Source organism: Prinia subflava, chromosome 15 (assembly GCF_021018805.1).
Source record: "Prinia subflava isolate CZ2003 ecotype Zambia chromosome 15, Cam_Psub_1.2, whole genome shotgun sequence".
Lineage (NCBI taxonomy): Eukaryota > Metazoa > Chordata > Aves > Passeriformes > Cisticolidae > Prinia > Prinia subflava.
The window spans coordinates 19,616,941-19,640,765 of NC_086261.1; the positions used below are offsets into that span (position 1 = coordinate 19,616,941).

General features: G+C 41.5%; 1 protein-coding gene across 6 annotated transcripts in view; it reads right to left on the reverse strand.

Moving 5' to 3' along the window:
- TJP1 (tight junction protein 1) overlaps nucleotides 1-23,825 on the reverse strand; it is a 158,271-nt gene that overhangs the window by 54,518 nt on the left and 79,928 nt on the right. Inside the window, exon 1 of one of the 6 annotated variants that reach the window (XM_063413053.1) lies at nucleotides 13,108-13,272. The exons of the other annotated variants lie outside the window; for them this stretch is intronic. Within the exon in view, the coding sequence (XP_063269123.1) occupies nucleotides 13,108-13,140 (33 nt within the window). The 5' untranslated portion in view covers nucleotides 13,141-13,272. Of the gene's footprint in view, nucleotides 1-13,107; nucleotides 13,273-23,825 lie in introns of those variants that run through there. 6 annotated transcript variants of the gene reach the window in all.

The following is a 23,825-nucleotide window of genomic DNA, read 5'->3' on the forward strand; positions in this document are numbered from 1 at the left end:
GTTTACCCTCAAAAGATCAAAGCCAGCACACGCTTTACCATAACAATAGCGCCGATTATTGACGCACACACTGCACGGAGCGGCAGTGACACTTCTCACAAGTGTAAAGCTCTCTCTCCAAACTGGAGGGAAGGCTGTTAGTAAAGCATGAGGTATAGAACAGATTAACATCATTATTTCAATTCACCTACAGCCCCACATATCTACACAGAACACGACTGCATCTCTACAATTAAATGCAAACGTCAGTACTACTTTGAAATAACTTTCAAAACCAGTATTTTAGGTTTTCTTTATTTTCAGGATACAATACATGCGTATTTTCAGTTTGGTTTTTCTTTTGCTACTGTTGTTAGCACTGCGTACACATTTTTTACACGATGAAATCTGAGTTTCTCATGTGAGCAAGTGATAAGCATCAAAACACAGAGAATTGTAGTATCTGAAGCTTGCACTGGGAACTCAGCCTAAACAAGACTGATACAATGATAAAGTTAAACTGCAAAGCGTTTTTACTTTTTAGGGAGTTCACTTTACATTTGTTCCATAATACATTTTAGAGGCTCTTTTCCCTACCACCAAAAAAAACTTAGTCTACTCCAGTTAAAAGAACATTTAGCCTAAACCATTTACACCAGTTCACAAAAACCACCATCCAACATGACCGAAAGTAATGCTCTTATTTAAGTGTGCATCCATTACTTTCATGGATTTGTTGTCAATACTGAGAGGAGGAAGAAGAAAGTTGCACACTCTACAAGCACTCACTAACAAAAAATAAAAATAATTGAGGTATCAAAGAAGGCCACAAATAAACCCCAGTAAACACTGGCAGAGGTTTGACAGCCATCGTGTATGTCTGACAATGAAAATCTAGACACACAGCACTGTAAGGAATACCAAAAGCTTTCTGTTGAATAGGAGAAAGTTGTGGCCTTTTTAGAATTGCCTTTACAGTTAAACTGCTGGTGGTTTCCCTGTCTGTACAGGCCTGAAGAACCACCTTTACTCTCAGCCCTAAGTACCTAACACAGAGACACATCACAAATTATTTTCCATGGCAGTCAGTTTGGTACCTTTTAGAAACTGAAAAATGAATTATGTTCAAGTACATTGTTCTGATGCTGCAGAGATAAGACACACCAAGTGAAGAATCCCAAACTAATCACTACAAGACGTGTCCACAATGTAATAGTGGATGTCACGGCTTCAATTCAATTTTGAAATAAATCAATTATGCAGTAACTCAAGCAGAGTCAGACCTATGAGAAGCTGCTCTCTCCCTCAGTCATCATTTCATCAAGATTAATCCCTGATTGCAAGCCAAGCTATGGTGAAGATGAGAAGCACGCAGAGTATTTCAGAAGAGGAACTCTGAACACAAAGACTAAAAATAAAAGTCTATACATAATTACTGAGAGATGCTACCCATCAAATCCACCTCTTTGCAAGTATTTCCCATCTGTGCTTAATGGGCAGATGTCTTTTTCGTTTACTCAGCACATTTTTTGAAATGGAAAAGTATGAACGACATTCTAGTTGTTTATCCAACCAGCTGGAGAAGAAACTGGGTAAGCACTTGGTTAACAGCGGAAAAGCCTGTACAACTTTGGTGAATTACCTGTTTATCCCAGATTATAGCTTCAGTTCACTCAACTGTTGCCCAAAAAACTATGAAGTTATCTGTCACTGAGAATGAGAGACTGGGGAGGAGTGCAACTGAGTTATCTACAAACCTGCAAGTTCAGCGAGCCACAGTTTTTTCAAAGGAGCATCCCCCTAAATGATAAAGAAGCCAGAAAAGTTTAGCTTCAGGATGCCAGACAAATCTGTTTGATGAGTCAGTTCAATGGAAAAACCTATCAGGAGAACACAGCTTGCAGAGAGACCATTCAATCCAGAGTATTCTTTGGAAAAAAAAATCCTAAAGACTAAATAAGTAAAGATAAAAAACAGTGCAAACTTCATCAGAAAGGTGAGACATGAAGGAGTAGTTCCAGCCAAGACAGCTGCACTATAATTTTATCATTAAAATGAGAACTGAACAGCAAAACAAAACTTACTGCCAGAATGCTTTCAAAGCTTGACTGATAACAGTCATATCTTCACAGTCATGCAACTTCTAATGATTTGCAGGAGAAAATTAAGTGCATTGACAGTATCTAAATCTGTAGCTCTTGTATCAATGTATTGATTTAGTTGCATCTTTTCCACTCATTTTTGTAGGTTCCCCTTCAGAAGTCCCTTCTGAAATGTAATCCTCTCAAAGATACTGTAATGTTATCAACATGTGTAAGTTATGCATCCTTTTTGCCTCACTATGCCATTTAAATTCATCCAGATTAACACATGTTGAACTGAGCTCTGTAAATGTTTTCTTTTATGAAAGTTAAGGTGCAACTATGAAGTACATATGAAAATATATACAAAACCCAAATATTTTTGTCCTACCAATCACCACAAGTACAGAGTTCATATCCAGAACAGAAAACACTCACTGTGTAACTACACTGTTCAGTTAGTTTCCTGCTATAAAACCATTACTCATTCTATTCTCTTCACTGCATTGTTTTAGCAGGAAAAATGTTTTACATTCTTTTACAACTCGAAATTTATGTCTTAGTGCATTGTCATTGTATAGTAGGTGGTCAGAGAGCAAAGGTAAGTTTAAGTACACCAGTGCTTATCCTGGCACACACAACACTACTGCCTCAAAGGATTTTAGAACAGCTTGTGTATATTTTGCAGTTACTGGAATTGCAGTAAGAGGTGAATTCCTGATGCCACACTCCCTCCAAACAAGGAGACGATGTCATGCTGTACAACAGAAGCTCAGAATTACATAAAATGCCATACAGGATACATACAGTATCAATCAGATGTTACCTCTTTATTCTCCACCTCTCAGCAGAATAGAACAGAGATGCTTAGTTTCTGTTCCAAATGCACTGAACTCTAACAGGCTTAGAATCTGAGATACAGATAACCAACAGAATATATTAAATATAAACATATTCCCTGGAAACAAAGATGAAATTGTGAATTGCTAAACTTGCCCTCCGTAGGTAATAGGCCATCATGCTTCTTGTGTAGAGTCTTACTTGAATTAGATGTCTGCTTCCCCCAAACATCCAGCACCTTATTTTCAGAGAGAATATGGATTCTCTGTGTTTTGCAGAAGAAGAAAACCGATTTATTCCTCTAACAGTCTCACCAGGTTACTGGAATTATAGATGTTATTTTGTATTTATTTCTCCTCTTCTCATGAATTCAGGCATTACCTGATCTAACAACTATTAATAAAACGAAGTAAAGATAGTAAATAAAAAATCAAGTCAGCTTAATCTCTATTCATGTTCTAGTCCTGTGTCTAATACCAAAGAAGGCACTGGTATAATTACCATCTATGATGCCCGTTAAGCATCAGAACCTAAAAGGAAATATTTGTCAAATTCTTCTTATTCTTCACACCAATTCAAGAAAAGGCATTCGAGCTCAAACTATAGACTATATGCTCCACTGCAGTAAACTACTTTCCACTGTACTCGTCATCAATAAAGGACCATTGTTTTTTAATCCCTGCTCTGCCCAGTCACACACACTTTCTTCTCCCTAATCCACCCACTCTTTACAGCCACCGCCTGAACTTTTCAAGGCTGCTTGTTTGCAGCAGCTCTGAATAAACCATACAAACCGCATCTCTCACACACACGACTATTTTTGAAGTGAAAATTAACACAAATACAATTTAAATGGAGACAAGTCAACAATTGGGCACAGATAAGAACTGTGTGTGTAGTCAGCAGGGAAGAAGTGTTGTTATAGAAAATGGGGGCTAAAAGCATGGAATGAGAGCTGGCTTTGTTCACAGGCAGTAGCCTAAGTGCCTATCAGTCAGCAAAAGCATTTTTAAAACAGCTGCATCAAAGCTTTCTGCAAGTTAGTCAGCATGTGACAGGCCAGCACATTACAACAGTGCCACAGCAATCTCTGCATAATAGGAGTGGCTCTGGGTGACCTGAAAGGTCAGTGTTTTCAAGCATTCCAGTAATCTGTAAATTGCCTTGGCTTATCACATGGAAGCAACATAATTACATTGCTTGAAGGGCTAGGACAGTAAAGGCAGATCTTAGGTATTATGTTTTGGTCAGCCACATACTAACCTCTACACTGTAAGCCTATCCAGGAAACTCAGAATAACATCCAAATTAAAGAAAGGAACATTAAAACATCCAAGTCTGTTCTCCTGATAGCGGGAAAACTATTGACAAAGTTTTGTAACCATCCATAGTAGTTTATGAAGTAGAAACATGTTTGAAGGGGTTTTTTATTTCTTAAAATGTGTTCCAAAATGTTTAAAGTTACTTCCTACAAAATTTTTATTTTTATTTAATTTTTAAATACAGCAAGACTGCAACTACTACTGAGTGAATTAAAAGGTCCTGTTCCGGAAGTTAAAAGGTGAAGCAAGCAAAATGCAATTTTCATAGTAATGGTTTAGATCTGGTTGAAAATCAGTTCTTTCTAGCAGATAAAAGAAAAATTATTGATGCCAGCTATAAACATCCCAAGCAATTCACTCATAGCCAAGCAAGGCCAGTCACTGACTTCAACAACAGATTTTTCTAGAAATAGAAAAGCAAAATTAGATCCATCAGTCAATCTACCTCCCAAGATTAAAAACGCAGCATTTAGCTGCCAACAGCCTCATCAGGCACAGTCAGAACTATTTCAGCCCACTGTTTGATTCCCGTTTGTGTGGTGCCCCAAAGCAGGGAATGCAGTCACCAAGCCCAGCCCAAGGCTCCCTGCACAGGAGCTGCTCTGGCAGCTCCCCAGCTTCCCTCACCTCGGCCCTTGTGCTGCACAGCACCAGCACCGCCTGCTCCACTGCCACCACTCCACAACAGATCCAGTTCTGCTGCTGCACTAGAGGTGACTCAAGCATTCGTCATTCACATTTGGGAGAAAAACCAAATACAAAGAACAGGGGAAAAATGCTCAATTTTAATTCCATCACAAGGAAGAAAAAAGCCTATGCAATATTCCTCTAACTGCTTGCTTTTGTTTAACGTACTTTTAAGGCATGGTTGATTTTTTTTTTAATGCAGACAATAAATGCAGTCAGAAGTTCAGGCTAGCAAAACACATGGTGCAGAATCATCATATTTATGTCTAAAAGGCATCTCCTGTCTGTTTAAACTACAATGCTAGCACAACTTCAAGTGCAGGACATAAATCTCACCTTACTGTAAACCAAAATAAGTTTACAGCCAGAAGGACAATACTAGTATTACCAATAATGCAACTAACTTAAAAGGTGCCCTCATCATGCGGGAAGGGAAAAAAAAAACCAAAAAACCAAACACCGTTGGTCATTCTAAAGGAGAAACCATCTCAGTAGCTCTCAACCACTGGCTCCTTGCTATTCTTGCACACCTTCCCAAGATACAGATATTTACTGATGGCAAATAAACACAACACATAAGAAAACCTTTTATGTTAGCACTGGTATTCAAACAACTTAAATGACAGACCCCCCTCATTTGAAACTCAGCACTTTCCTGGGCTGTTCTAGGGTGGATTTACCACTGAACTACCAACAATAAACAAACCACAATAAACTACATGAGCACTGGAAAAAATAACCCCACCGAGTGCTTCTACAGCACTATCTGATTCAGATGAAACATGGTATTCATTGTTTCTGTAAACCTGTATACCTTTCTTGCAGTTCCCAGATAAATGCTCCCTGCTTTAGCAATATTAATCCAGCCTACATTATCCATAGAGAGCAAAACCAAATCAAAATGCAAGTGCATTTAGTTCTCTCATATGAGATTACACTCCAGGAATTTCCATTCTTACATAGCTGGGTTATTAAGAGAGAGATTTATCCTGCATGCAACGGCCAATCACTTTCCACAACTTAATTTCAATTCTGGAGGAAACACAAGTTCTTTTGTCAGAAAGCCATGCCTTTAAGCTTGGCTTCAAAATCTTAATACCCACTGAAAAAATTATTTCAGGAGTGCAGGTTTATTGGAAAAGCAATTATCCCTGTCACCTAACACTGTGCTGAGAAACTAATTCATGTGAAGGCATTCATGGGCAAAGAAGTATTTTTTCCAAATAACACATAGGAACGATGCTGGGTCAAGTGACATGAGAAAGTTTTTAAACAAGCATCCTATGATGAGAGGGTTAACACGACCTGGCCTTCTCCCAGATTTAATTCTGGGGAAGCCAGTCATCCAAAATGAACATGAATTATGTATTTATTACCAGTCCTGGAATTTGATCAGATGAACAATAATTGGCAGTGTTAGCCCCAGGTACTATGCTGATTCCATGCAAATTACAGCTAACTAATTAATTGATACCACATTGTCATGTAGCACCTCAAAGTTACTTCTAGAGCTTTACAGCTACAGTCATTCCAATCGTTACTTTCTATTAAAACCAGTAAATCTTTGGATTACATAATTTATGCCTATTATATTTTCAATGAAGCTGAAAGCATCTGTGTATATATTCTTTGTTTTGGTTGTTGGTTTTTTGGGTTTTTTTTACTTTTAAATACGTTTTTATACACCTTTTAGTAGCAACATGTGCCAGATCAGTCCTTTCAGTCAAAGTCATGTCACCACTGCTGTAATTTAAGTAATAGAAAAACTGACATAATCGTTCAAATTTCACAATCTGTCCTGTTTCATTATGCTACTGCTTCTGGTTATAATTTAAGGTTATTACTTCCTTTTAATTAACTTAAAAAATTGAGCGGTGTCTCTTCAGCCACAAGTTACTTCTTAGTAATTTCTGTGTCATTGAATTCCTGGTGAATATAACTAAGTCATTAATGCTGCTGCAAGAGCACCATGGCTGTCTACAGAAAGAGCCCCAAGAAGGGCAGTGGATGTTATTTCAGCCAAACCAATTCACCTCCCAGAGCCGCGTCCAAACGCTTGACCATATGTTCTGAAGTGTATTAACAAGTCTCCAAGCACCTTGCTCGTTCTATCTCCCATCTGGATACATCCTAAGAAACAGTCACCAGCCCAGAGTGTAAATAGCTGGAACAGGTCCATTTAATATTCACGAGAAAATTTTTAAGCTGGATACAGAGAAGGGGGCCATCTGTTAAAGTGATTGCTGACCCAGTGGGGCAGAGGGGAAGACACTGTTACTGGACCCCATTCAAACCAGGCAAGGAACTGCCCATACAGTCCCAAAGGAGCACGAGTTGAAAACTAATTACTGCCTTTTTAGGAGGGGTGAGGGAATGTTTTATAATTAAGTTCCTAAGAAGAAGTCAAACGTAAAAGGCAAACGTGAGGAAGACAGAAGGCTGCTCTGCAGTGCAGTACTTACTGGGAAAAGCCTTGGGAACTACAAATCAAACAAACTGCCTACTTTTGCCCAATTTCTATTTTCAGTACTTTGTATATGGGGGGTTGGAAGACAAAAAGGCCATCAGAGCCATACCAAGTTCTGTTGTTGCTTCCTCTGCTATAGAAGTTAGCCATACACCTTATGATGAGTTATTTAGGCCAAAAAGGTCACATTTGCCCACTTCTCCCAAGAATGTGAACTTCTTCAATGCAACACTCCCTACTGCTATCATCTTACTGAATTTAGGCTGCCCTCCCCCACCACAAAAGGGCAGAACATCTGTTTATAATGGATTAGAAAACAAGAATCCTATTAGAGATCACCAAATACTCTTCAAAAAATAAATACTTTTTTAATGTACAGCCAATATTAAATTTTTAGCACTAACAATACAGTTCATTTTTCCAGTGTCTAAATAAATCCTGATATGCAAATGCAGGAAAGACCTCTAAAGAGCTACTGCAGACCCTACAGAGGCAGGAATAGTCAACGGAAGCCAAGTGGCCAGTCCTGCACACACTGGGGCATTTCTCCAACCCTCCAGTAGACCGTCTACATAACCCAAGCAGTCCACAGAGCTTGGGGCTTAAGCAGCTGTCTGAGAGCACACCACAGACAGGAAAATCCCATGGATAACCAAGCAGACACTATTGTCCCTGCACAAGTCACCACACTTGAGGCCTCAGCAGCATTTGCCACTCTGCAGCCTCCAAGGGAGCCACGCTGGACCTTAAATATCCAGCTGAACGTGCCCCTCCATCTTCTCCCCTCATTGAGATCCTTCATTCAAGCACGTCACAGCTCCTTGAAACAAGAGCACCCCTACTATTTATGACTGTACAGTGCATATTTGAATAATCTGTCCCTAAAATAGCATAATTATAAGACAAGACAGTGTTTTCATTTCAGGACTTTTTGGACTCAGCATAAATACACTGCACAGACTCATGGAATTCATTTTAAGACTTCCCTACGGCTGTTTGCTTAATCAGTACATTCAGTGAAGAAGTCATTAGTAATATATTTGCCTGAGAAAGCACTGGGCACAGTTTGAGAATTATTTCTGTTGTATTTATACCATGATAACATGGAAATATTTGTGGGGACATAAATGACAAATGTCTTTCTTAATCCATAACAAAACCAATAAAAGTACTTGTTTCAAATACTACCCCTTAACTCAAACTGACACTGAGAATTTGACAGTGTTGCAAACCAAATATTGGGACTACTAATTTTGAAATGGATATGGACATGGCTTTACTCCCCCCACACTGTGACTAATCAGATTTTCCCATGCCACTCCAGTGTGTACACAAGACATGGCCTTTCTGCTGAGTATAGAGGGCAGCAGAAGAAAACAGACAGGAGGATTCTATTTCACGCTGAAAGCTTATTGGCAAAAAAAATGGGTGAACACTTCAGTCCTTGGTCAGAACTTCAACTTTGATACAAAGCTTTTGGATGAGTGCTTTGACCTGAGATAGACAATAATTTTGCACAGCACGTCAAGTAATAAACCCAACATATTTAGCACCATTCTGAGCCTTGAGTAGTCGACTAGTTACAGTTTCCAACTCGGTACCTTATACTGAGTAGCTAAAAACCAAGTATTTTCATGAGTACCCGGAAGGTTTTGATAACAATGGTACATTGCAGTGTCAACAGATATATATTCAAGCTCAAGAACCCCTCCTGACTTCAAGCACAAATTCAAAATACTGTGTTTTGAGAGGTTTTTAGCACAGACCTATTCTCATAAGCAGTAGCACAACGTGCATGTTAGAATACCTATGATGTAGAATAACCCATTTCTAGATGCTTTCCCTGACACAAAGATTAGCTAGCTGGTCACTGATAAGGTCTTACTGATTTTCCACTCTATAAAGGTGGAGCCAGTTGCCAGGCACTGTCAGATTTCCAGCTCTGTTTACATTACAGTAATCTCCACGCTGCACGTTGAACCAGAAGCAAACTCCAGAATACACTTCATAATGACCTACAGAGTGTGGAACTGCAGCTCTCCTCACACTGCAACCCAAGTCCTACTGAAAAATGCCCCTGAAGTATCATCTGGTAGGTGAAGCTGCTGATAGTCCTAACTGGAACACTGAATTCAAGAAAATCCAAGCCTGAAATACAAGTTATTCATATAAATTATTCTTTGAAAAATACCTACCAGAACATTAAAATCAGTATTTCCTAGGGTCCAAATACAACTTACAGAAACACTAGCAAAATAAAATCCAATATTTTAAAGGCTCTTTTTTCCATATAGGAGGTAGATTCTTAGGTTAAACTGCATTCTTGGTTATATTCCCATATACAACTTCTATGTATTAATTTCTTTGTTGTTCCAGTTGAAGAATCTCACAAACAACCAAAGAAAGAACTGATCTAACTTTACAGTGCCCATATACAGACTTACATGGGCAAAATGAAATACTGCTCCAAACGTAGTTATCTCACAGACTGAATTAAAAACCACTAAAAACATTTGCACATACATGCTCTACAAGAAACAAATCCATTGGTGTTTCCAAGTAAGATTTTAACACTAACCCATACTTCTGGAAACCACAGGTCATTGCCTATAAAACAGAAAACCAAGGAGTCCCTCCAATCGGCATGTATTGAACCATTACCACAGTCATGTTCTCAGCTCCTGATCCAAGGGGGAGTTAACACATACATGCCTGGAGCTAGAAAGCCAGTTAGAATAACCAAAATTCAATTAGTTACACAACTGAGGAGAAAGACTGAAATACTCTTCATGAATGTATTTAGAAATAGAAGGAAGTCTCAAGAATTCAGGTTCAGCATTCAAAAAGGCTCAGAGATTCATTCCTTAAGTTCTGTCTCCACATTTACAATGTAAAAGCTTTTCAGGGTGGTTTGTTTGTTTGGGTTTTTTACCGGTGTGGACTATATGTGAATCTCCAACTTCAAGTCAGAAAGAAAGTTTACATTGCACTACGAAGACCCTGACAGTCATTCCCATAGCATCCATTAGTACTGCTCAAAAAGACAGCAGAAGAGATTAGGCTCCTTAAATTTTGCAGTAACAGCCACGGCCAGATTAAACTTCCAGCAAGTCTTCATTTCTACAGTGTATTACCAACAGCTACAAAAGCACTTAACACCTTAATAAAACCACATTCTTTTACACCATAGAAGGGGAAAAAAACTAAGTAATCAAAACTGAAGGGCAATGAAACTGTTTGTTAAAGACTGTTGGTAGTACGACTTAACACGATCAATCACAGCAGCCAAGATTATCTCATGTACACATAAGAATTAGTCAGCTAATGAAAAATAATTTTTTTCTTTTCCTTTTGTTTTCTTTTTGGGTTTTGTCTGGTCAAGTGTGGCAAGGTAACTGTGGATATTGGCACAAAGCTCAAAAGTATAAGTAGATGTTAAGAGAAAACCATTCACAGTGGCTTTTTTAACGCATTATGACCCCAAAAGTGAGAAATCAGATACCATGTCCAAAGGGGTAAATAAAGGAAACAAGATCTGAAATGTGAAGACAGAAATCCCCCAATATTCTAGCATTTCCAAAAATTTTTTAATCTCCTTGTCTATAACTATTAAAACTACATGGAGAGCAGCCCAGGAACGAATGATTGAAATACAATTAACATTATCCATCTACTGAAAGCACCTGTTTTGAAAATGATACTCATACAAACTGTATGCATCAGATTCTTGTCTCTAAAGACTGTGACCGAGATAAAGAGGTAAGAAATAATTTTGGTAAAAAGCTCTCACAGATCAAGAATTTACACTGAAAGTCACAGAACTTAGAAAGTGAGTGTTTTTCCTGAGAAAGATATGCTATTTCAATTACATGACTTCCATAAATCTGAAAGCATCCCAGTAAAGAGTTAAACCCCAGTGAGACTATATTTTGCAACATTCTTAAATTAACATACCTTTCAGTATAATTGGCTGATACTGTATGCATGTATGCAAGCTCCAAGGGCCAATGTGATATGACCATGAGCAGAAGGAGTTTCAAATAACTGCTATGGCAAGATACAACTTCCAATTACACAGTCTGTACACCAGTCCACAGCCAAAACAGAGACACTTTCTGTACACTTCTGCAACTTTAAATACACTTCCATATTTAAAAATAGAAAAACACTTCAAGACAGTACATGCACGTGTGGAAGGCAATATTTGTCCACAGCCTCATAAAAGAGCTGTATTTTAAGGGAGTGTTTTAAACCAGAAATGAAATTTTATACCCCGATTTTATACAAAAAAATCTGCAAAATTTAAGTTGATCCCATTTCTCACAATCCCTTACACAGCAGAATTCTAACACAACACTATTCAAGACAATATTTATCTTCAAGTCCTACTTTTTGGTAATATAAATGCATTTGAAAAGGGGTAAAAATTATGTTTTATCTGTCTCCATAGCTAGGTGATAGCAGAAGTGTGAAATATTACCCAAAATAAGATACTCTTCCAATTTCTTATTGAAATGTGCTTGTGTATATGTTAAAATGTAATACAATACCTCTGGAAGCAAACTTAAAATGAGGCATGAAACTCAGTAGTCAACACAAGCCTTTAAGTTTTTTAAATTCCACTCTGCAAGCTGAGGCTGTCTTGAACACACCTCGAAAGTGAGACTCTGCAGTTGGTAAAAACGCCAGCTAACAGTATCTTACAACAATAGTAAGTTTGTTACTTACTATCTCCAGTACCAAAGTTTTTCGGTAGTAATAGAGTAAGGTGTGTATTTTACTTTAGCCTGTAGAATACCACTTCTGAATAAGTGCATACCAGCAAGTGTCATCAGACCGAAACCCACATAGTTTCACTCGAAAGCAAACACCACTAAGCCGAGCTCCGGTAACACCAGCGAACACACACGACGGGAACTCGTCGCGCTGAAGCCGGAGCAACTACTCAGGCGCCACCAGCTAAAAATTAGTTCGAAATTCAAATTCAAACTAGTTTCAAAGCGAACCTTTAATTTTACACGAAGGAGAAATAACCTGTTGAGCGTTGCTGACTCCGCCTCTCCCCGCCGGGGCCGCTCGCATTACTCACGGCCGCGCAGTGCCGGGGGAGGTCAGAGTACACACCCGCAACGTGCACCTGCACCGGCAACACCTACGGATCAGGTGGAGGACCGGCACAAGTTTCTGACGGATTACTGCCGCCCCAAAGCTGTTTACCGTATGTCAGCAACAATCATCCCCGACTGATTCAGCGGCCACAGAAAAAAATCCTGCAGTACTGGACTCTCCCGGTTGAACCTTTCCTAATTGCTACCCGGCTCCAGCCTGGAACAAAAGGGCACGGCCAGCGCACCGGCGGGAGCGCGGGGGCTTCTCCCGGGGGCAGGGCCCGGCTGCCGCAGCCGTCCCGCCGCCGGGGCCCGCACGTCCAACAGGTGGGGGCGGCCGGGCGGGGGCGGCCGGTGGGGCAGCGGCCCGGGCCGGGGGGGTGCGGCCACCTGCGCGCCCCTCCCGGCGGGCAGCAGCGAAGCTCTGCGGGGAAGGCGGCCGGGAGGCTCCGGCCCGCCTCGCCCACCTCCCCCGTCCGCGCTAGCCCGTGCCCTCGGCGCGGGCGGGGATAAAGCCGCGGCCGCCGCGGTGCGGGCTCGGTGGGGCAATGGGAAAACCGCGCCGGGAGAACCGCAGGATCGGAGCGGGCAGGGAACGCGGCCGCCCCGGGGCCGAGTCTTACCTTCGTGGAAGCTGCCGCGGCCCTGGCAGACATTTTGTTTCCTTCTCTCCCCCGGAGCCGGGCGAGCGTGTGCGCGCCTGCAACTCCTCAGGCCGGGGGAGAGAAACTCGGCACCGCCGCCCGCGCCTCACGCAGCCGCCCGAATAAACATCCCAGGGCGCGGGGGGGAGGAGGAAGAGGAGGACGGCAGGGAAGGGGCGGAGACGAGGGAGGAGGGAGAGAGGAAGAAAGAGGAAGGGGAGCGGAGGCTCAAGTTTGATAAAAGTGCAGTCTGTCTCCCGCGGCGCCCGGTGCGCCGGAGCCGGGTTCCGCCGCCGGGGCACGGAGCGCGGGAGCGGCCGCGCTGCCCCCGGGCCCGCCCGCTCAGCGGCCGCGCCGCCCGCCCGCCTCGTGCCTCTCCCCCCGCGCTGCCACAGACATGTCCGACTGCCGGCACGGCCCATCCCGCCGCGGGGGGACCGCCCGCCCCGCCGCCGCCCGCCCCCGCTTTGCCGCAGGACCCGGACCCCCGCACGGCGGCGGAGCGGCGGCGGCGGAACGGCCGGTCCTGGCCCCGCAGGCTGTGCCGGGCGCGGCGCGGTGAGGGGCCGCCCGCGGAGCTCGCTCGCCGCCGGGCTCCCCCGCGCCATGGTCGGGGCGGCGGGGGCCGAGCGCGGCCGGGCCGGCGCAGCCTATGGGAGCGCGGGGGGCGTTTGAACGCGGGCAGCGGAGCAGGCCGGGACCGCCGCCGGCCCCGGGACCGCCCCGGGCGCTGCGGGGGCTGCGGGCGCTCCGCGGGGCCCGTGCCTGCGCGCTCCGCCAAGCGCGGTCCTGCAGCGCTCACGAGAAGGGATTCTCACCCCCCGGGAGCCGGCCGCAGAACTGGGATGTCCATCAGCGCGGGCTCCAACCTGCTCTTGCGTTTGCCCATTGTTTGAAGGGGCGGGACATTAGTTTTCGAGTTCCTTACTTGTACATTTTGTTCTTGAGATAAAAGCAATAAAGACACAAAAAGAAAACAACTTGGGAGATTTGCTTTGCTTTAAGGTGGTGACTGCATAGCCTTAGCATTTCCTATAGCACCATGAACTGCTGCCTGTGGCTTTGAAAAATAAACTTTTCCCAGTATTTTAGACAAAGCGTTTTTAGTGTCTTTTACAAAGTAAGTATTTACTTAAGCACTAAGAGAAATACTGCAATTTTTTTTTTCAATTTAAAAGGAAAGGCTTTTAAAGATGTTTTTTTTACTTTTGGCCGTTGGATGCCCAACCCATGCACGATGAGGCTGTCTGAAAATGCAGCTGCAGTTCTGACTTTGGAGATGGCTCATGCCACAGAAAGCTGAGCACAGCCCCAAATTTTGTTGGGCCAAGTCATAAGCTAAACAAACAAGTCCAGAAGCATCACCATTAAAGCGCTCAAACCCCAGTGAAACGATGGCACACTCTGTTTATTAGCCACATCACTCAGGTCTATAGTTTATGATGTTGATGACTCTTTAGAACTAGATAAGAGCCCAAGTGGCATGGCTAATCAGGTACATAAGGTTCCAGTGAAAGAAAAGTAGGTGAGAAGAATTCCAAACCAAAACGGGAGTACTTTGCACTCAGTTTGCAAATATTCCATGAGATATATATGACAGTAAAAGCCATGGTATTGGGGCCACAATTTTCTTGCAGTTGTACTATTTTTGTGCTACCAGCTGCTTCTGTGCTCCATGCAATCTCCACAAGTACTTGAATTCTTAAAAAGAGGCAATAATTCAACGATCCAAATCCCTCTTCCACCAATAAACGCCCTATCCAAAGCTACTGTATGAGTTTTACGTTTGTTCTCTTTTGAAAATAAACAAATTCATATTGCAGGAAATAGCTGAAGCAAATTCCCAAGGCAGCAGTCCGAAATCCGGGGGAAGGGCTCGCAGCGTGCGGGGCAGGGAGAGCCCGGCGGGACCTCCCCGCAGCACACACCGGGACAGCCTCACAGCTCCGGGACCTCTGTCAGCACCGTCCCCGGCTCTCCGACACCTGAGGGCCCCCGGAGTGCCCCAACACCCGGCCCGGCCCTTTCCCTTCCCCGGAGGGGCCCGGCTCCACGGGAGCTCTCCGTGCTGCAGCCTGGCCTCCGGCCACAGCCCCTCCGCCCGCACCCTCCATCAAAACACTACCGCACATTCTTGATTTGTTAATTGCTAGATGTAACCGAGCCTCGGATTATGGGTTTTTAATTCTATCTGCACATGCAGAAGGCGGAATGTGACGGGTTTTATGCCCACGTGCCTCACTGCCAGAGTATTCGCCAGAGGAGGCAGGAAGGAAAGGCTGAGATCACAACAGGAAGGAGGGGGAAGATTTCAAGGTGTGGAGACGCAGGAAAAGAAACTCAGGGGAGGGTGACCTGATAAACTTGGGTAAAATAATCGTTCCCTTTCATCTTTCTCTCCTTGAACAGTTCTGGGGAGGGTGGACAAGACCTAGAGGCTGGGGAGGAGGACAGGCTGCGAGCAAAGCATAAAGATGATCAACCAAGATGAGGCACGGGAATGAAAGAGGACTGAAGGCAGCAAACAGGTGGAGATGGATTCCCTAAAACGAGGGAAAGAGAAGCAGTTATTAAAGTGCTGGAAGAAAGACGGGGAACAAATGAAAAAGTGAAAGAAAAATACTAACTGAAGAAAGTTCCTGCAGAGATAGAGGTGCCATCTTTGTATCATCTTGCATTGGATGAGAAAATGCTATCAGTCCATATATTGAATTTAACATGGAGGGACACCATTTAACAAGGAAGGATTTCTGCTAGGAGTTTTAAACAGCTGGATATGCATAACTTGTTTGCCCACAGAGACTAAGGAGATTCCTTCCTTCCCTCCCTCCCTCCCTCCCTCCTTTCCTTCCTTTTTTCATTTTATTTTTTATTATTTGTTCCTTCCCTTCCTTCCTTCCCTCCCTCCCTCCACCATCTTCCTTCTCTTTCCATCCAACAGTTATTTAAATCTTCATCTCGACTCTTGATACAAATTAGAGGAGCCAGAAATGCCATCTTATTCTATCTGCATTGGTAAAATGCATACATTTTTTGGTAGATATAAATTGTTTTTAATGAATGGTTTTGCTTGTTTTTATACGAAGCAATAGCAGAATCATGCTGCTGTCCTTTGAAATTCTTCCTTCAGGAGAATTTTTGCATCTCTTCATTAACAAATTGCTCACAAGCAAATCTACCATCAGCAGCGCTGAAAATGCCAAATTAAATGTCGGTCAAGTCAACATAGAATTATCTTAAGTGCAAGTAACTTTGAATTTTATAGTCCTATTTAACCTTGGGTGGGGTTTTAATTTTAAAATAAATATTACAAAATTCATGTCTGAAAGAGCAACTTATATATTGTTAAGACTGTTAGGATTCCAGTGTATTCACGTGTTCCCTTTAAAAATCTTTAATGAAACAGCAGATGTCTATATATTTATATACACATATTGATATACAGCAAGAGATATGTATGTGTTAGTGTTCAGGTATATATATATATGCTTCATATATATAGTACATTCAGTCAGATACAGATATATAGCAAGTCCCATCTGTTAGCTACGGGATCAGAATTTCAAAGCATATTTCTGATTCTACCCTTATAGGTACTGAAAACAGGATCATCTTTAACCCCCATCTTTAGATAGAAAATTGTCTTGGAAGTCAAGGGCTGAAGAAAAGCAAGTGGTTTACTCATCCTTTAAATATCTGCTACTGGGAGATGTCTAAAAAAAGTACTATTATATTTGCTTGGTAGGAAACCTAAAAATAAAACTATTATTTAATAAGTTCAAACCATAACCCTCCATTGATTCAGAGGACGCAGAAGGACAGTGAGATGTGTGAATCCTCCTTTCTGCGGGCATGGGTATCTGTTACACTGCAAGAACAGGAAGTCTGTTCTCTACTTTGTGTTGACTTAACTTTTTAAGAAATGTTTTGACCACTTAAAGATGGGGAAGAAGGAAACTGCAGAACCGCAGCCACTACAGAGACAACTTCCTGTGGCTTTTGTGGTGTGTGTGGCTCAGAAAGAGAACAATTCATGTCAGATCTTTCAGAGATAGCAGACAGTTTTGCTGCCCTATGAGGTAGTCTTGGGATGCTTAGCTATAAATAGGCCAATAAATTATCAACTATGTCATGCAGTTTAGTTGATATTGTTCTGCATTTGTAGTTGCCACACGATTTCAGCATTTCAATAACAAATAAAAAAAGGGGAAGAGAAAATCAGAGTTCACCATATAAACCACAAGAGAAGAAAATATCTGTTTCTACCTCAAGATGTAAAAAAGTGATTTACAGACAGCTGTGGGAAATCCATGTCCTTAAAATTACACAGAACTTCAGTGCCTTGATGAATCAAGTCCCTAAGGAAAAAATTAACATAGTGATGATGCCTAGTAATGACTGTTATCTTCCTCTCACTTCCACAGAGCTAAAGCTTGGTACCTACTGACTCTTTAAAGGGCTGTGCATCACTGCAGTGCCTCTTCTGAAAACACTGCAGACAATTGCTCAATACACAAGGAATAGAATCTTCCAGTAATTCACTGCCTCTCACATACTGGAACTGTTAGACAAAGACAAAATCCCAAAATCTGTACTTCACCTCTCATTAAGAGGTTAAAGCACATACCTCGAGTACACTCCAGAGGCTGGATATGCTCACAAGGGGAATAAACCCAACACGTTCATACAGGTGGCCTGTCTTACCTCCTGCTGTTTAAACTCATTGTTATTTCCTTTTCAACACCTTAAAAATAGTACTAGGTTTAACACCGTGCAAGGGCATTTTTTCTGTTCAGCCTGAATATGACTTCAATTTGTAAGCAAATGGGAAATGTACAAATAGAAGTAAAAGTAGGTTGCAGTGGCAATGCAACATTATTTTCAGCCTTAAAATACTTAAAGGTTGTATGACAGTAGAGCTGAAATCTAGTCCTTTGCTTATCATTTTGGGATATCCTTATAAAAAGAAACTCATCTCCACGGACCAGGTCTTGGAGAAACTTTGTCATCTGTATAATTGTGTAGTGACAAAATCTGAGAGTACTGTTGAAGAAAATATTATCTGTGAGTTTTAGTTGTGCTTCATAGCAGCAGAGCTAATTTATTACAGAAATTCATTACAGAAATGTTATGTAACTATTCTACTTCCCATCCCAGACATTTTATGAACGGGACTGTAAACTTCAATGCACTGCAGCTGATCAGGGCTGATTTTACAAAATGCTTCACTGTTAAGTAGCCACTGGATGTCAAAATGTCACATGTTCAGAACTGTTCTATTCCTCCAGGTTTCTTTGGTAGAGAGGGGACTGTTAAAACAACCAAAGACAGCTGTGAGACTTCAGCAGGCGCAAATTCGGCGCTGATGTGATTCCAGCCCCAGAAACAGTCACACTGCAGACAGCACCACACATGCTCCACTGATCTACAATTCTTATTTATCATACTTAGCTTTCAGAGAGCATGACTAGCAGTTCACCCTAGAAAATGCTTGCCCAGACAACAAGCAACAAGCACCAAAGATTAACTGCACAGGCAACTTTAGAAAGTAAAAGCGAAGACTGAATGCACTCAGGCTTCCTTACTTACAAACACTGAGTGATTTCATTTAATTACCTTTCTGGCAAACAACTCTGTATTCAAACCCAGAAAATTTCCAGGAACCCTTGCACAAGATACAGAGTGACAAAACTGTTCTCTGAAACCCCAGCAGAATCACCACTACAAGGAACAGAGCAGATGGGGAGGACAGGAGGTTGCAGAGGTGTGGTTTTCCAAGCCAGATAGTTTTGAAAGGTGAGATCACTTCTACAGTTTCTTGAACACAAATATCAGACTTGCAATGAGTACTACAGGAAATCATGACTCATTTTTGTTACCGAGAAGGGCATGCATAGAGAAAATGAAAATATGTACTGAAAATGGTTACATTCAACACAAAAACATACACTAAAAATTGTTACACTGCTAAGTGTGTTTATAGATAATGATGCAAATGCGAGCTCATCTGCTTCTTAATTCTTCATACCAAAAAGACTTTATTGCATAATTGCAAAAAATGTAAAGTTAGATTACTGACCTTTATAATCTATAATCCATTTTTATTGCCACTCAACTTTCGTCTTTTAGACTCTCTTTTTTTTTTATCCTCTTGCCTTTCTTATTATGACTGGTACAAGACTCCATGTATTCTTTTAAAATTCACGTGCCCAAATCCATCAAGTCAAGGAACTAACGATGTGCTTAAAAGTAGGAACACCAGATTACACCCAGTTAATTCCAGTGTAATCTTTACCTTAGTTGGTAGCTCTGTCCCAGTAGCACCTGCTTTACAAGAGCAACTTCAGTAAGGTTTAGAGGAGGTAAGTAAGGTGAGTAAGCTCCCGATGGTCACGCCCATAGGGTTATGAACCCTTCCATCTTGGTATTTGCTTTTGTTTCTACCTCCAAATACTAAAAACAATTAAAAAGAAAAAGGCACTTTAAAAAACCTGCTGTTTGTGTAACTGGAAGAAACTCAAGTTACCTTGTTTGTGCCCCCTGCAGGTTTCTTAAATGTTTATTATTGGATAATTATATTACACAGGGGTGTCACCACTGGTCTGAGATGGTTTTGTTTGGGCTCCCTTTCAAAATCATTATCATTCTAAAATATGTAAGCCTGAGACATGAGTGTTTAAAATATTATTTTGTTATAAAACACTACAGCAGAACACAATTTTATGAGTTTTAACTCTCTATTTCAATAATTATGACCCTCAAGAGATCTTATTTAAGACATGTTAATTGAGCACCACATACTTTCCATTTTAAACTTAGGAGTGCTTTCCAGTTACCTTTAGTCTGTAGCAACTAAGTAGACCCCTGGTTATCTGTTATATTATATATTTTATTTTTGCTGTGTCTGCAATCAATAGCAAAATTTAGCTCCCAGGGATGACAGGTTTTGCAGTATGCTCTATTTCATCTGTAGCTGTTACAGTTCGGTTAATATTACTATTTTTAATTATTTAAATGTCGCTACAACTTCTTAAAATAAGTTTAAAAGTTTTCAGTGTATGTAACTGTTCCAACATGGCAATTTACACGAGAGGCTACTAGAACAGAAAGTGCTTAGTGTGGAAGGATATTGCATTATTTCCTGACCTGTTGTTGTCAGGAAAGAACAGCACGTCACAGGCTGGTTTTCAGGCTTTGGTGTGTCACAGCACATGAAATCAGTGGCAGCAGTAATGATGGAAGCCCCAGTTGTGCTCGTGTCACTTGGCCACCCGTTTCTGCTCTGGCACTGTCACCCCCTCCACAGCTGCGTCCTGCCAACTCTCTGTGGGGACACCTGAAGTGACACTGGTTTAAAAATTGGAGCACAGAGGCAGGAATAAGTAGCCAAGGATGGGGAGATTTGAAGTTGAATTTACTGGCAAAGGTAACGTGACTATGTATCTACACTCACACAGCATTCACCTGCACTTCAAGCCCAGAGATCCCCTCGGCTGCAGATCTCTGAACCTGTGGGCAAAAGGCATCCTCCTCCTTACAGAGGCAGAGCACCTGGACCTCATCTGGGACAGGAGGCCTTGCTTCACTCCTTGGGTAACTGCATGACATTCTTCCAGTAGTCCTGCATGTCATCATGCATGTGCAAGAAATGCTTAGATGCTCATTTTTTTAGTTTGGAGAGTAATAGTTATACAGCATTGGCTGTATAAAGGCATGGTGAAACCAGTTGTCACTGATTCACTCAGAATCTTCAAAAAGTATACAGGCATTTTACACTCGGTCCAATTAACTGCAACCTGCAATGCATTTTCAGTAAGACATTTTTCAGAAAAAAACCAGATGTGATTTTAGTTCAAAATTTACAAAATAAAGCTTTGACCACAGAGCAGTACTGGGTATGTTAACACAGTAAACAAGAGGTTCAAAAAGATGTGAAGTATTAAATGAGATATTTTTATGAGTCATCACACTGCCTATATTGATACAGAGTCCAAACTTCACTTATTTCTCTCAGCTGGTTAGATTCAGTCCAGCTCTCTAGGCACTTATACTGCAAACAGATCTGTAAACTGATTTACATTTGCCAAAACAGAAGTTCTTCAGAGAAACTCACTGGCATCTGTCTCCAGGACTGCCAGGGCTCAGCTCTGTTCTGCTAAAACTGAACAGAGTTCTGAAAAAAACTGAACTGAACTGCATTACACAGGAAGCATAAGTATTTGGTAAGATAAATAGATATTACTACAGGTGTATCTTTACTCAAATTGCAACTTTAAATCTAAGAAATACAGTCAGAAATTCTCCTGACTGCCTCAGTACCAGAGAAACCACCCCTTGTATAGGACCACACATTGCACAACCTGTATTATAGTGAAGCCCAGAGGCTCTAACCAGAACAATGCTTTAATCTAGCTAAACCTATACAGTCAGTACAGAAAGATTCAAAGCAAAAATATTTACAGTGCAAAGCTCAAAGCTAACAGGGCAAATGCCCTATTTACCACACTTGGATGGCTGTTTCTCACTCAGAGTTTAGGCCTCACAGAATCCATATTATATCAATATCATTAGCTAAATCTTTTCTTTACACATCTGTCAGTTCAACTCTATGTGCCAGCTGAAAAACTGTAACTGTCACATCCTTTTTTAAATGTGTGAGATTATAATACTTGTGAAAAGTGCTAAAGCAAGAGCCTAGGGACTGAAATTCTTCTTGTTCTCCAAGCAGGTGAAGCAGGCACAAGCATAAAAGCAAGTTTCCCAGTGAAGTCCAGTCAGTGTGGCAGTTTTCAGTCCCTCCATCCCCTCGTGTGAAAGCCTGTCGAGTATTTCCAATGTTACGCTTTAGTCTAATTAAAGATACAGCTTCTCACCACAAAACTTGCTCCCTAACTGGCAAACATTTCTGAAAGCCTTTGCAAAGCTGGAGAAACCAATTTTTGCCAAGTGTGCAAACTTCCATGAGTCACATAATACTCTGACTTCTGTTTGAAGATGAGTAAATATGATACTTGACAACAAGCTGCTGAAGTGACTTATACAGTTTCTTACAAGAAATGTAAGAAGTGTCTTAAAGAAGGTCTTCCATAGAAACTTCATTTGTTTTTCCATATTTTTCAAAAGCTTCTCATTAGAAGCAGCAGCCTTTTTTTTCCTCTCCCTAAGACTCAATTATAAGTACAGAGTTTGAAATCAGCCCTATGACTCTTTCCTGGCTGTGTGTCATACTGACATTTAACATCAAATACATGCACTGCTGCCTTTTAGACATGCACTGCTGGACAAATAGATTGCACACTACTTCTAGATATTTCTCTCAGGGTACCCATATGCTATTTTCACAAATGGGCATCTCTTTGGTTTCTGAATAATATATGTCAAGACCAGGAAAAAAAAAAAAAAGGCAAGAGCAAAGCCTAGCCCCTAGGTCACCACAGAAAGAATCCAAACCTACTTTACTACAAGAAACACCTTCTTTGTACACTTGTCTTACAGTATGGACTAATTTTTTTCCAGCCTACTCTTTTTTATTTCTCTAACTGTATCACTGCCCTGCCTGCACTAATAGGCCTTAAGAGCCCTGACAAATTGATTATGAAGATAATTAATTATTTCTCTTTAAAAGCCCTGTAATCTGGAAGTGGTAGCAGGGGTTGACAGAGATTTACATGGAAGAGGAAAGAAGGTGGAGGCACTTTTCCCCCATGAACACTATAGTATTGCCATAACTCAGATGAAATCTCTCTCTGTTCCCCAGCCAGAGCTGCATCATGAGCAGTTAACACACTCATTATTCTTGGCACAGAAATAAATTAGAGAGGTAACCACTGAACGCTTAGATCATTTGGGAAAATCAGTGAAACCATCTCTACCTACATAAGCATATTCGAGAAGGATTACAAATCATGTACAATGTTTATTACATCTGCAAATGCACAAGATAATACAGTAGCTGTTGCCCTCATTATACTAAAACCAGCAAATAAAAAGTGAGCTTTGCAAAACCTTTGCTCACATACATGCAGGGTCAGCTTTACCCACGCATGGTCAGGGAAGGCCCAGAGACGGGGTGTGAGCAATGGGGCTGCCCTGCAGCAGCACAAGCCCCGTCCTGTACAACCTGCACAGCCTGAGAGCCTGCAGAGCAACGAGGTGAGTGAGCCTTAGAACACGTCAGCCTCTTGGTACCTTACAATACTACAACACAAGTAATGAGATCTTATCAAAACATGATTTAATGTCATGACTCGAGCTGGATGGTGAGCACGGGAATATTGCTATTTGAATTTAAATGAAAATTTCATTAGGTATCATATTACATTTTAAATTTAGTATTTTGTTTCTAAGCCAGCAAAGTCAATTGTGTAACTGAAGGCTATCTACATCACAGCCCCTTCCATGCCACTGCAAAAATAATTCCACTGGTCTCAAGGATAAGTTGACTGAGGTTCCTCAAATGTACGTGCAACATATGTAGATAAACTTCATGTAGTTTTTAAATTAAAATTATTATTTTTCCATCCTCCTGCCTGCACTGAAAAGGCAAATATAGTCCTTACATGACCCTCCTCCAACTCTCCTTCTGAAAGGAGTGTCATGTGTCACCAGAGAGGATGGCCAGTGCCCCACCGACACACTATTGTGTGGCAGTCAGGGACACAGAAAGGAACAGTCTTAGTGAGAAGTACACCTGGGGA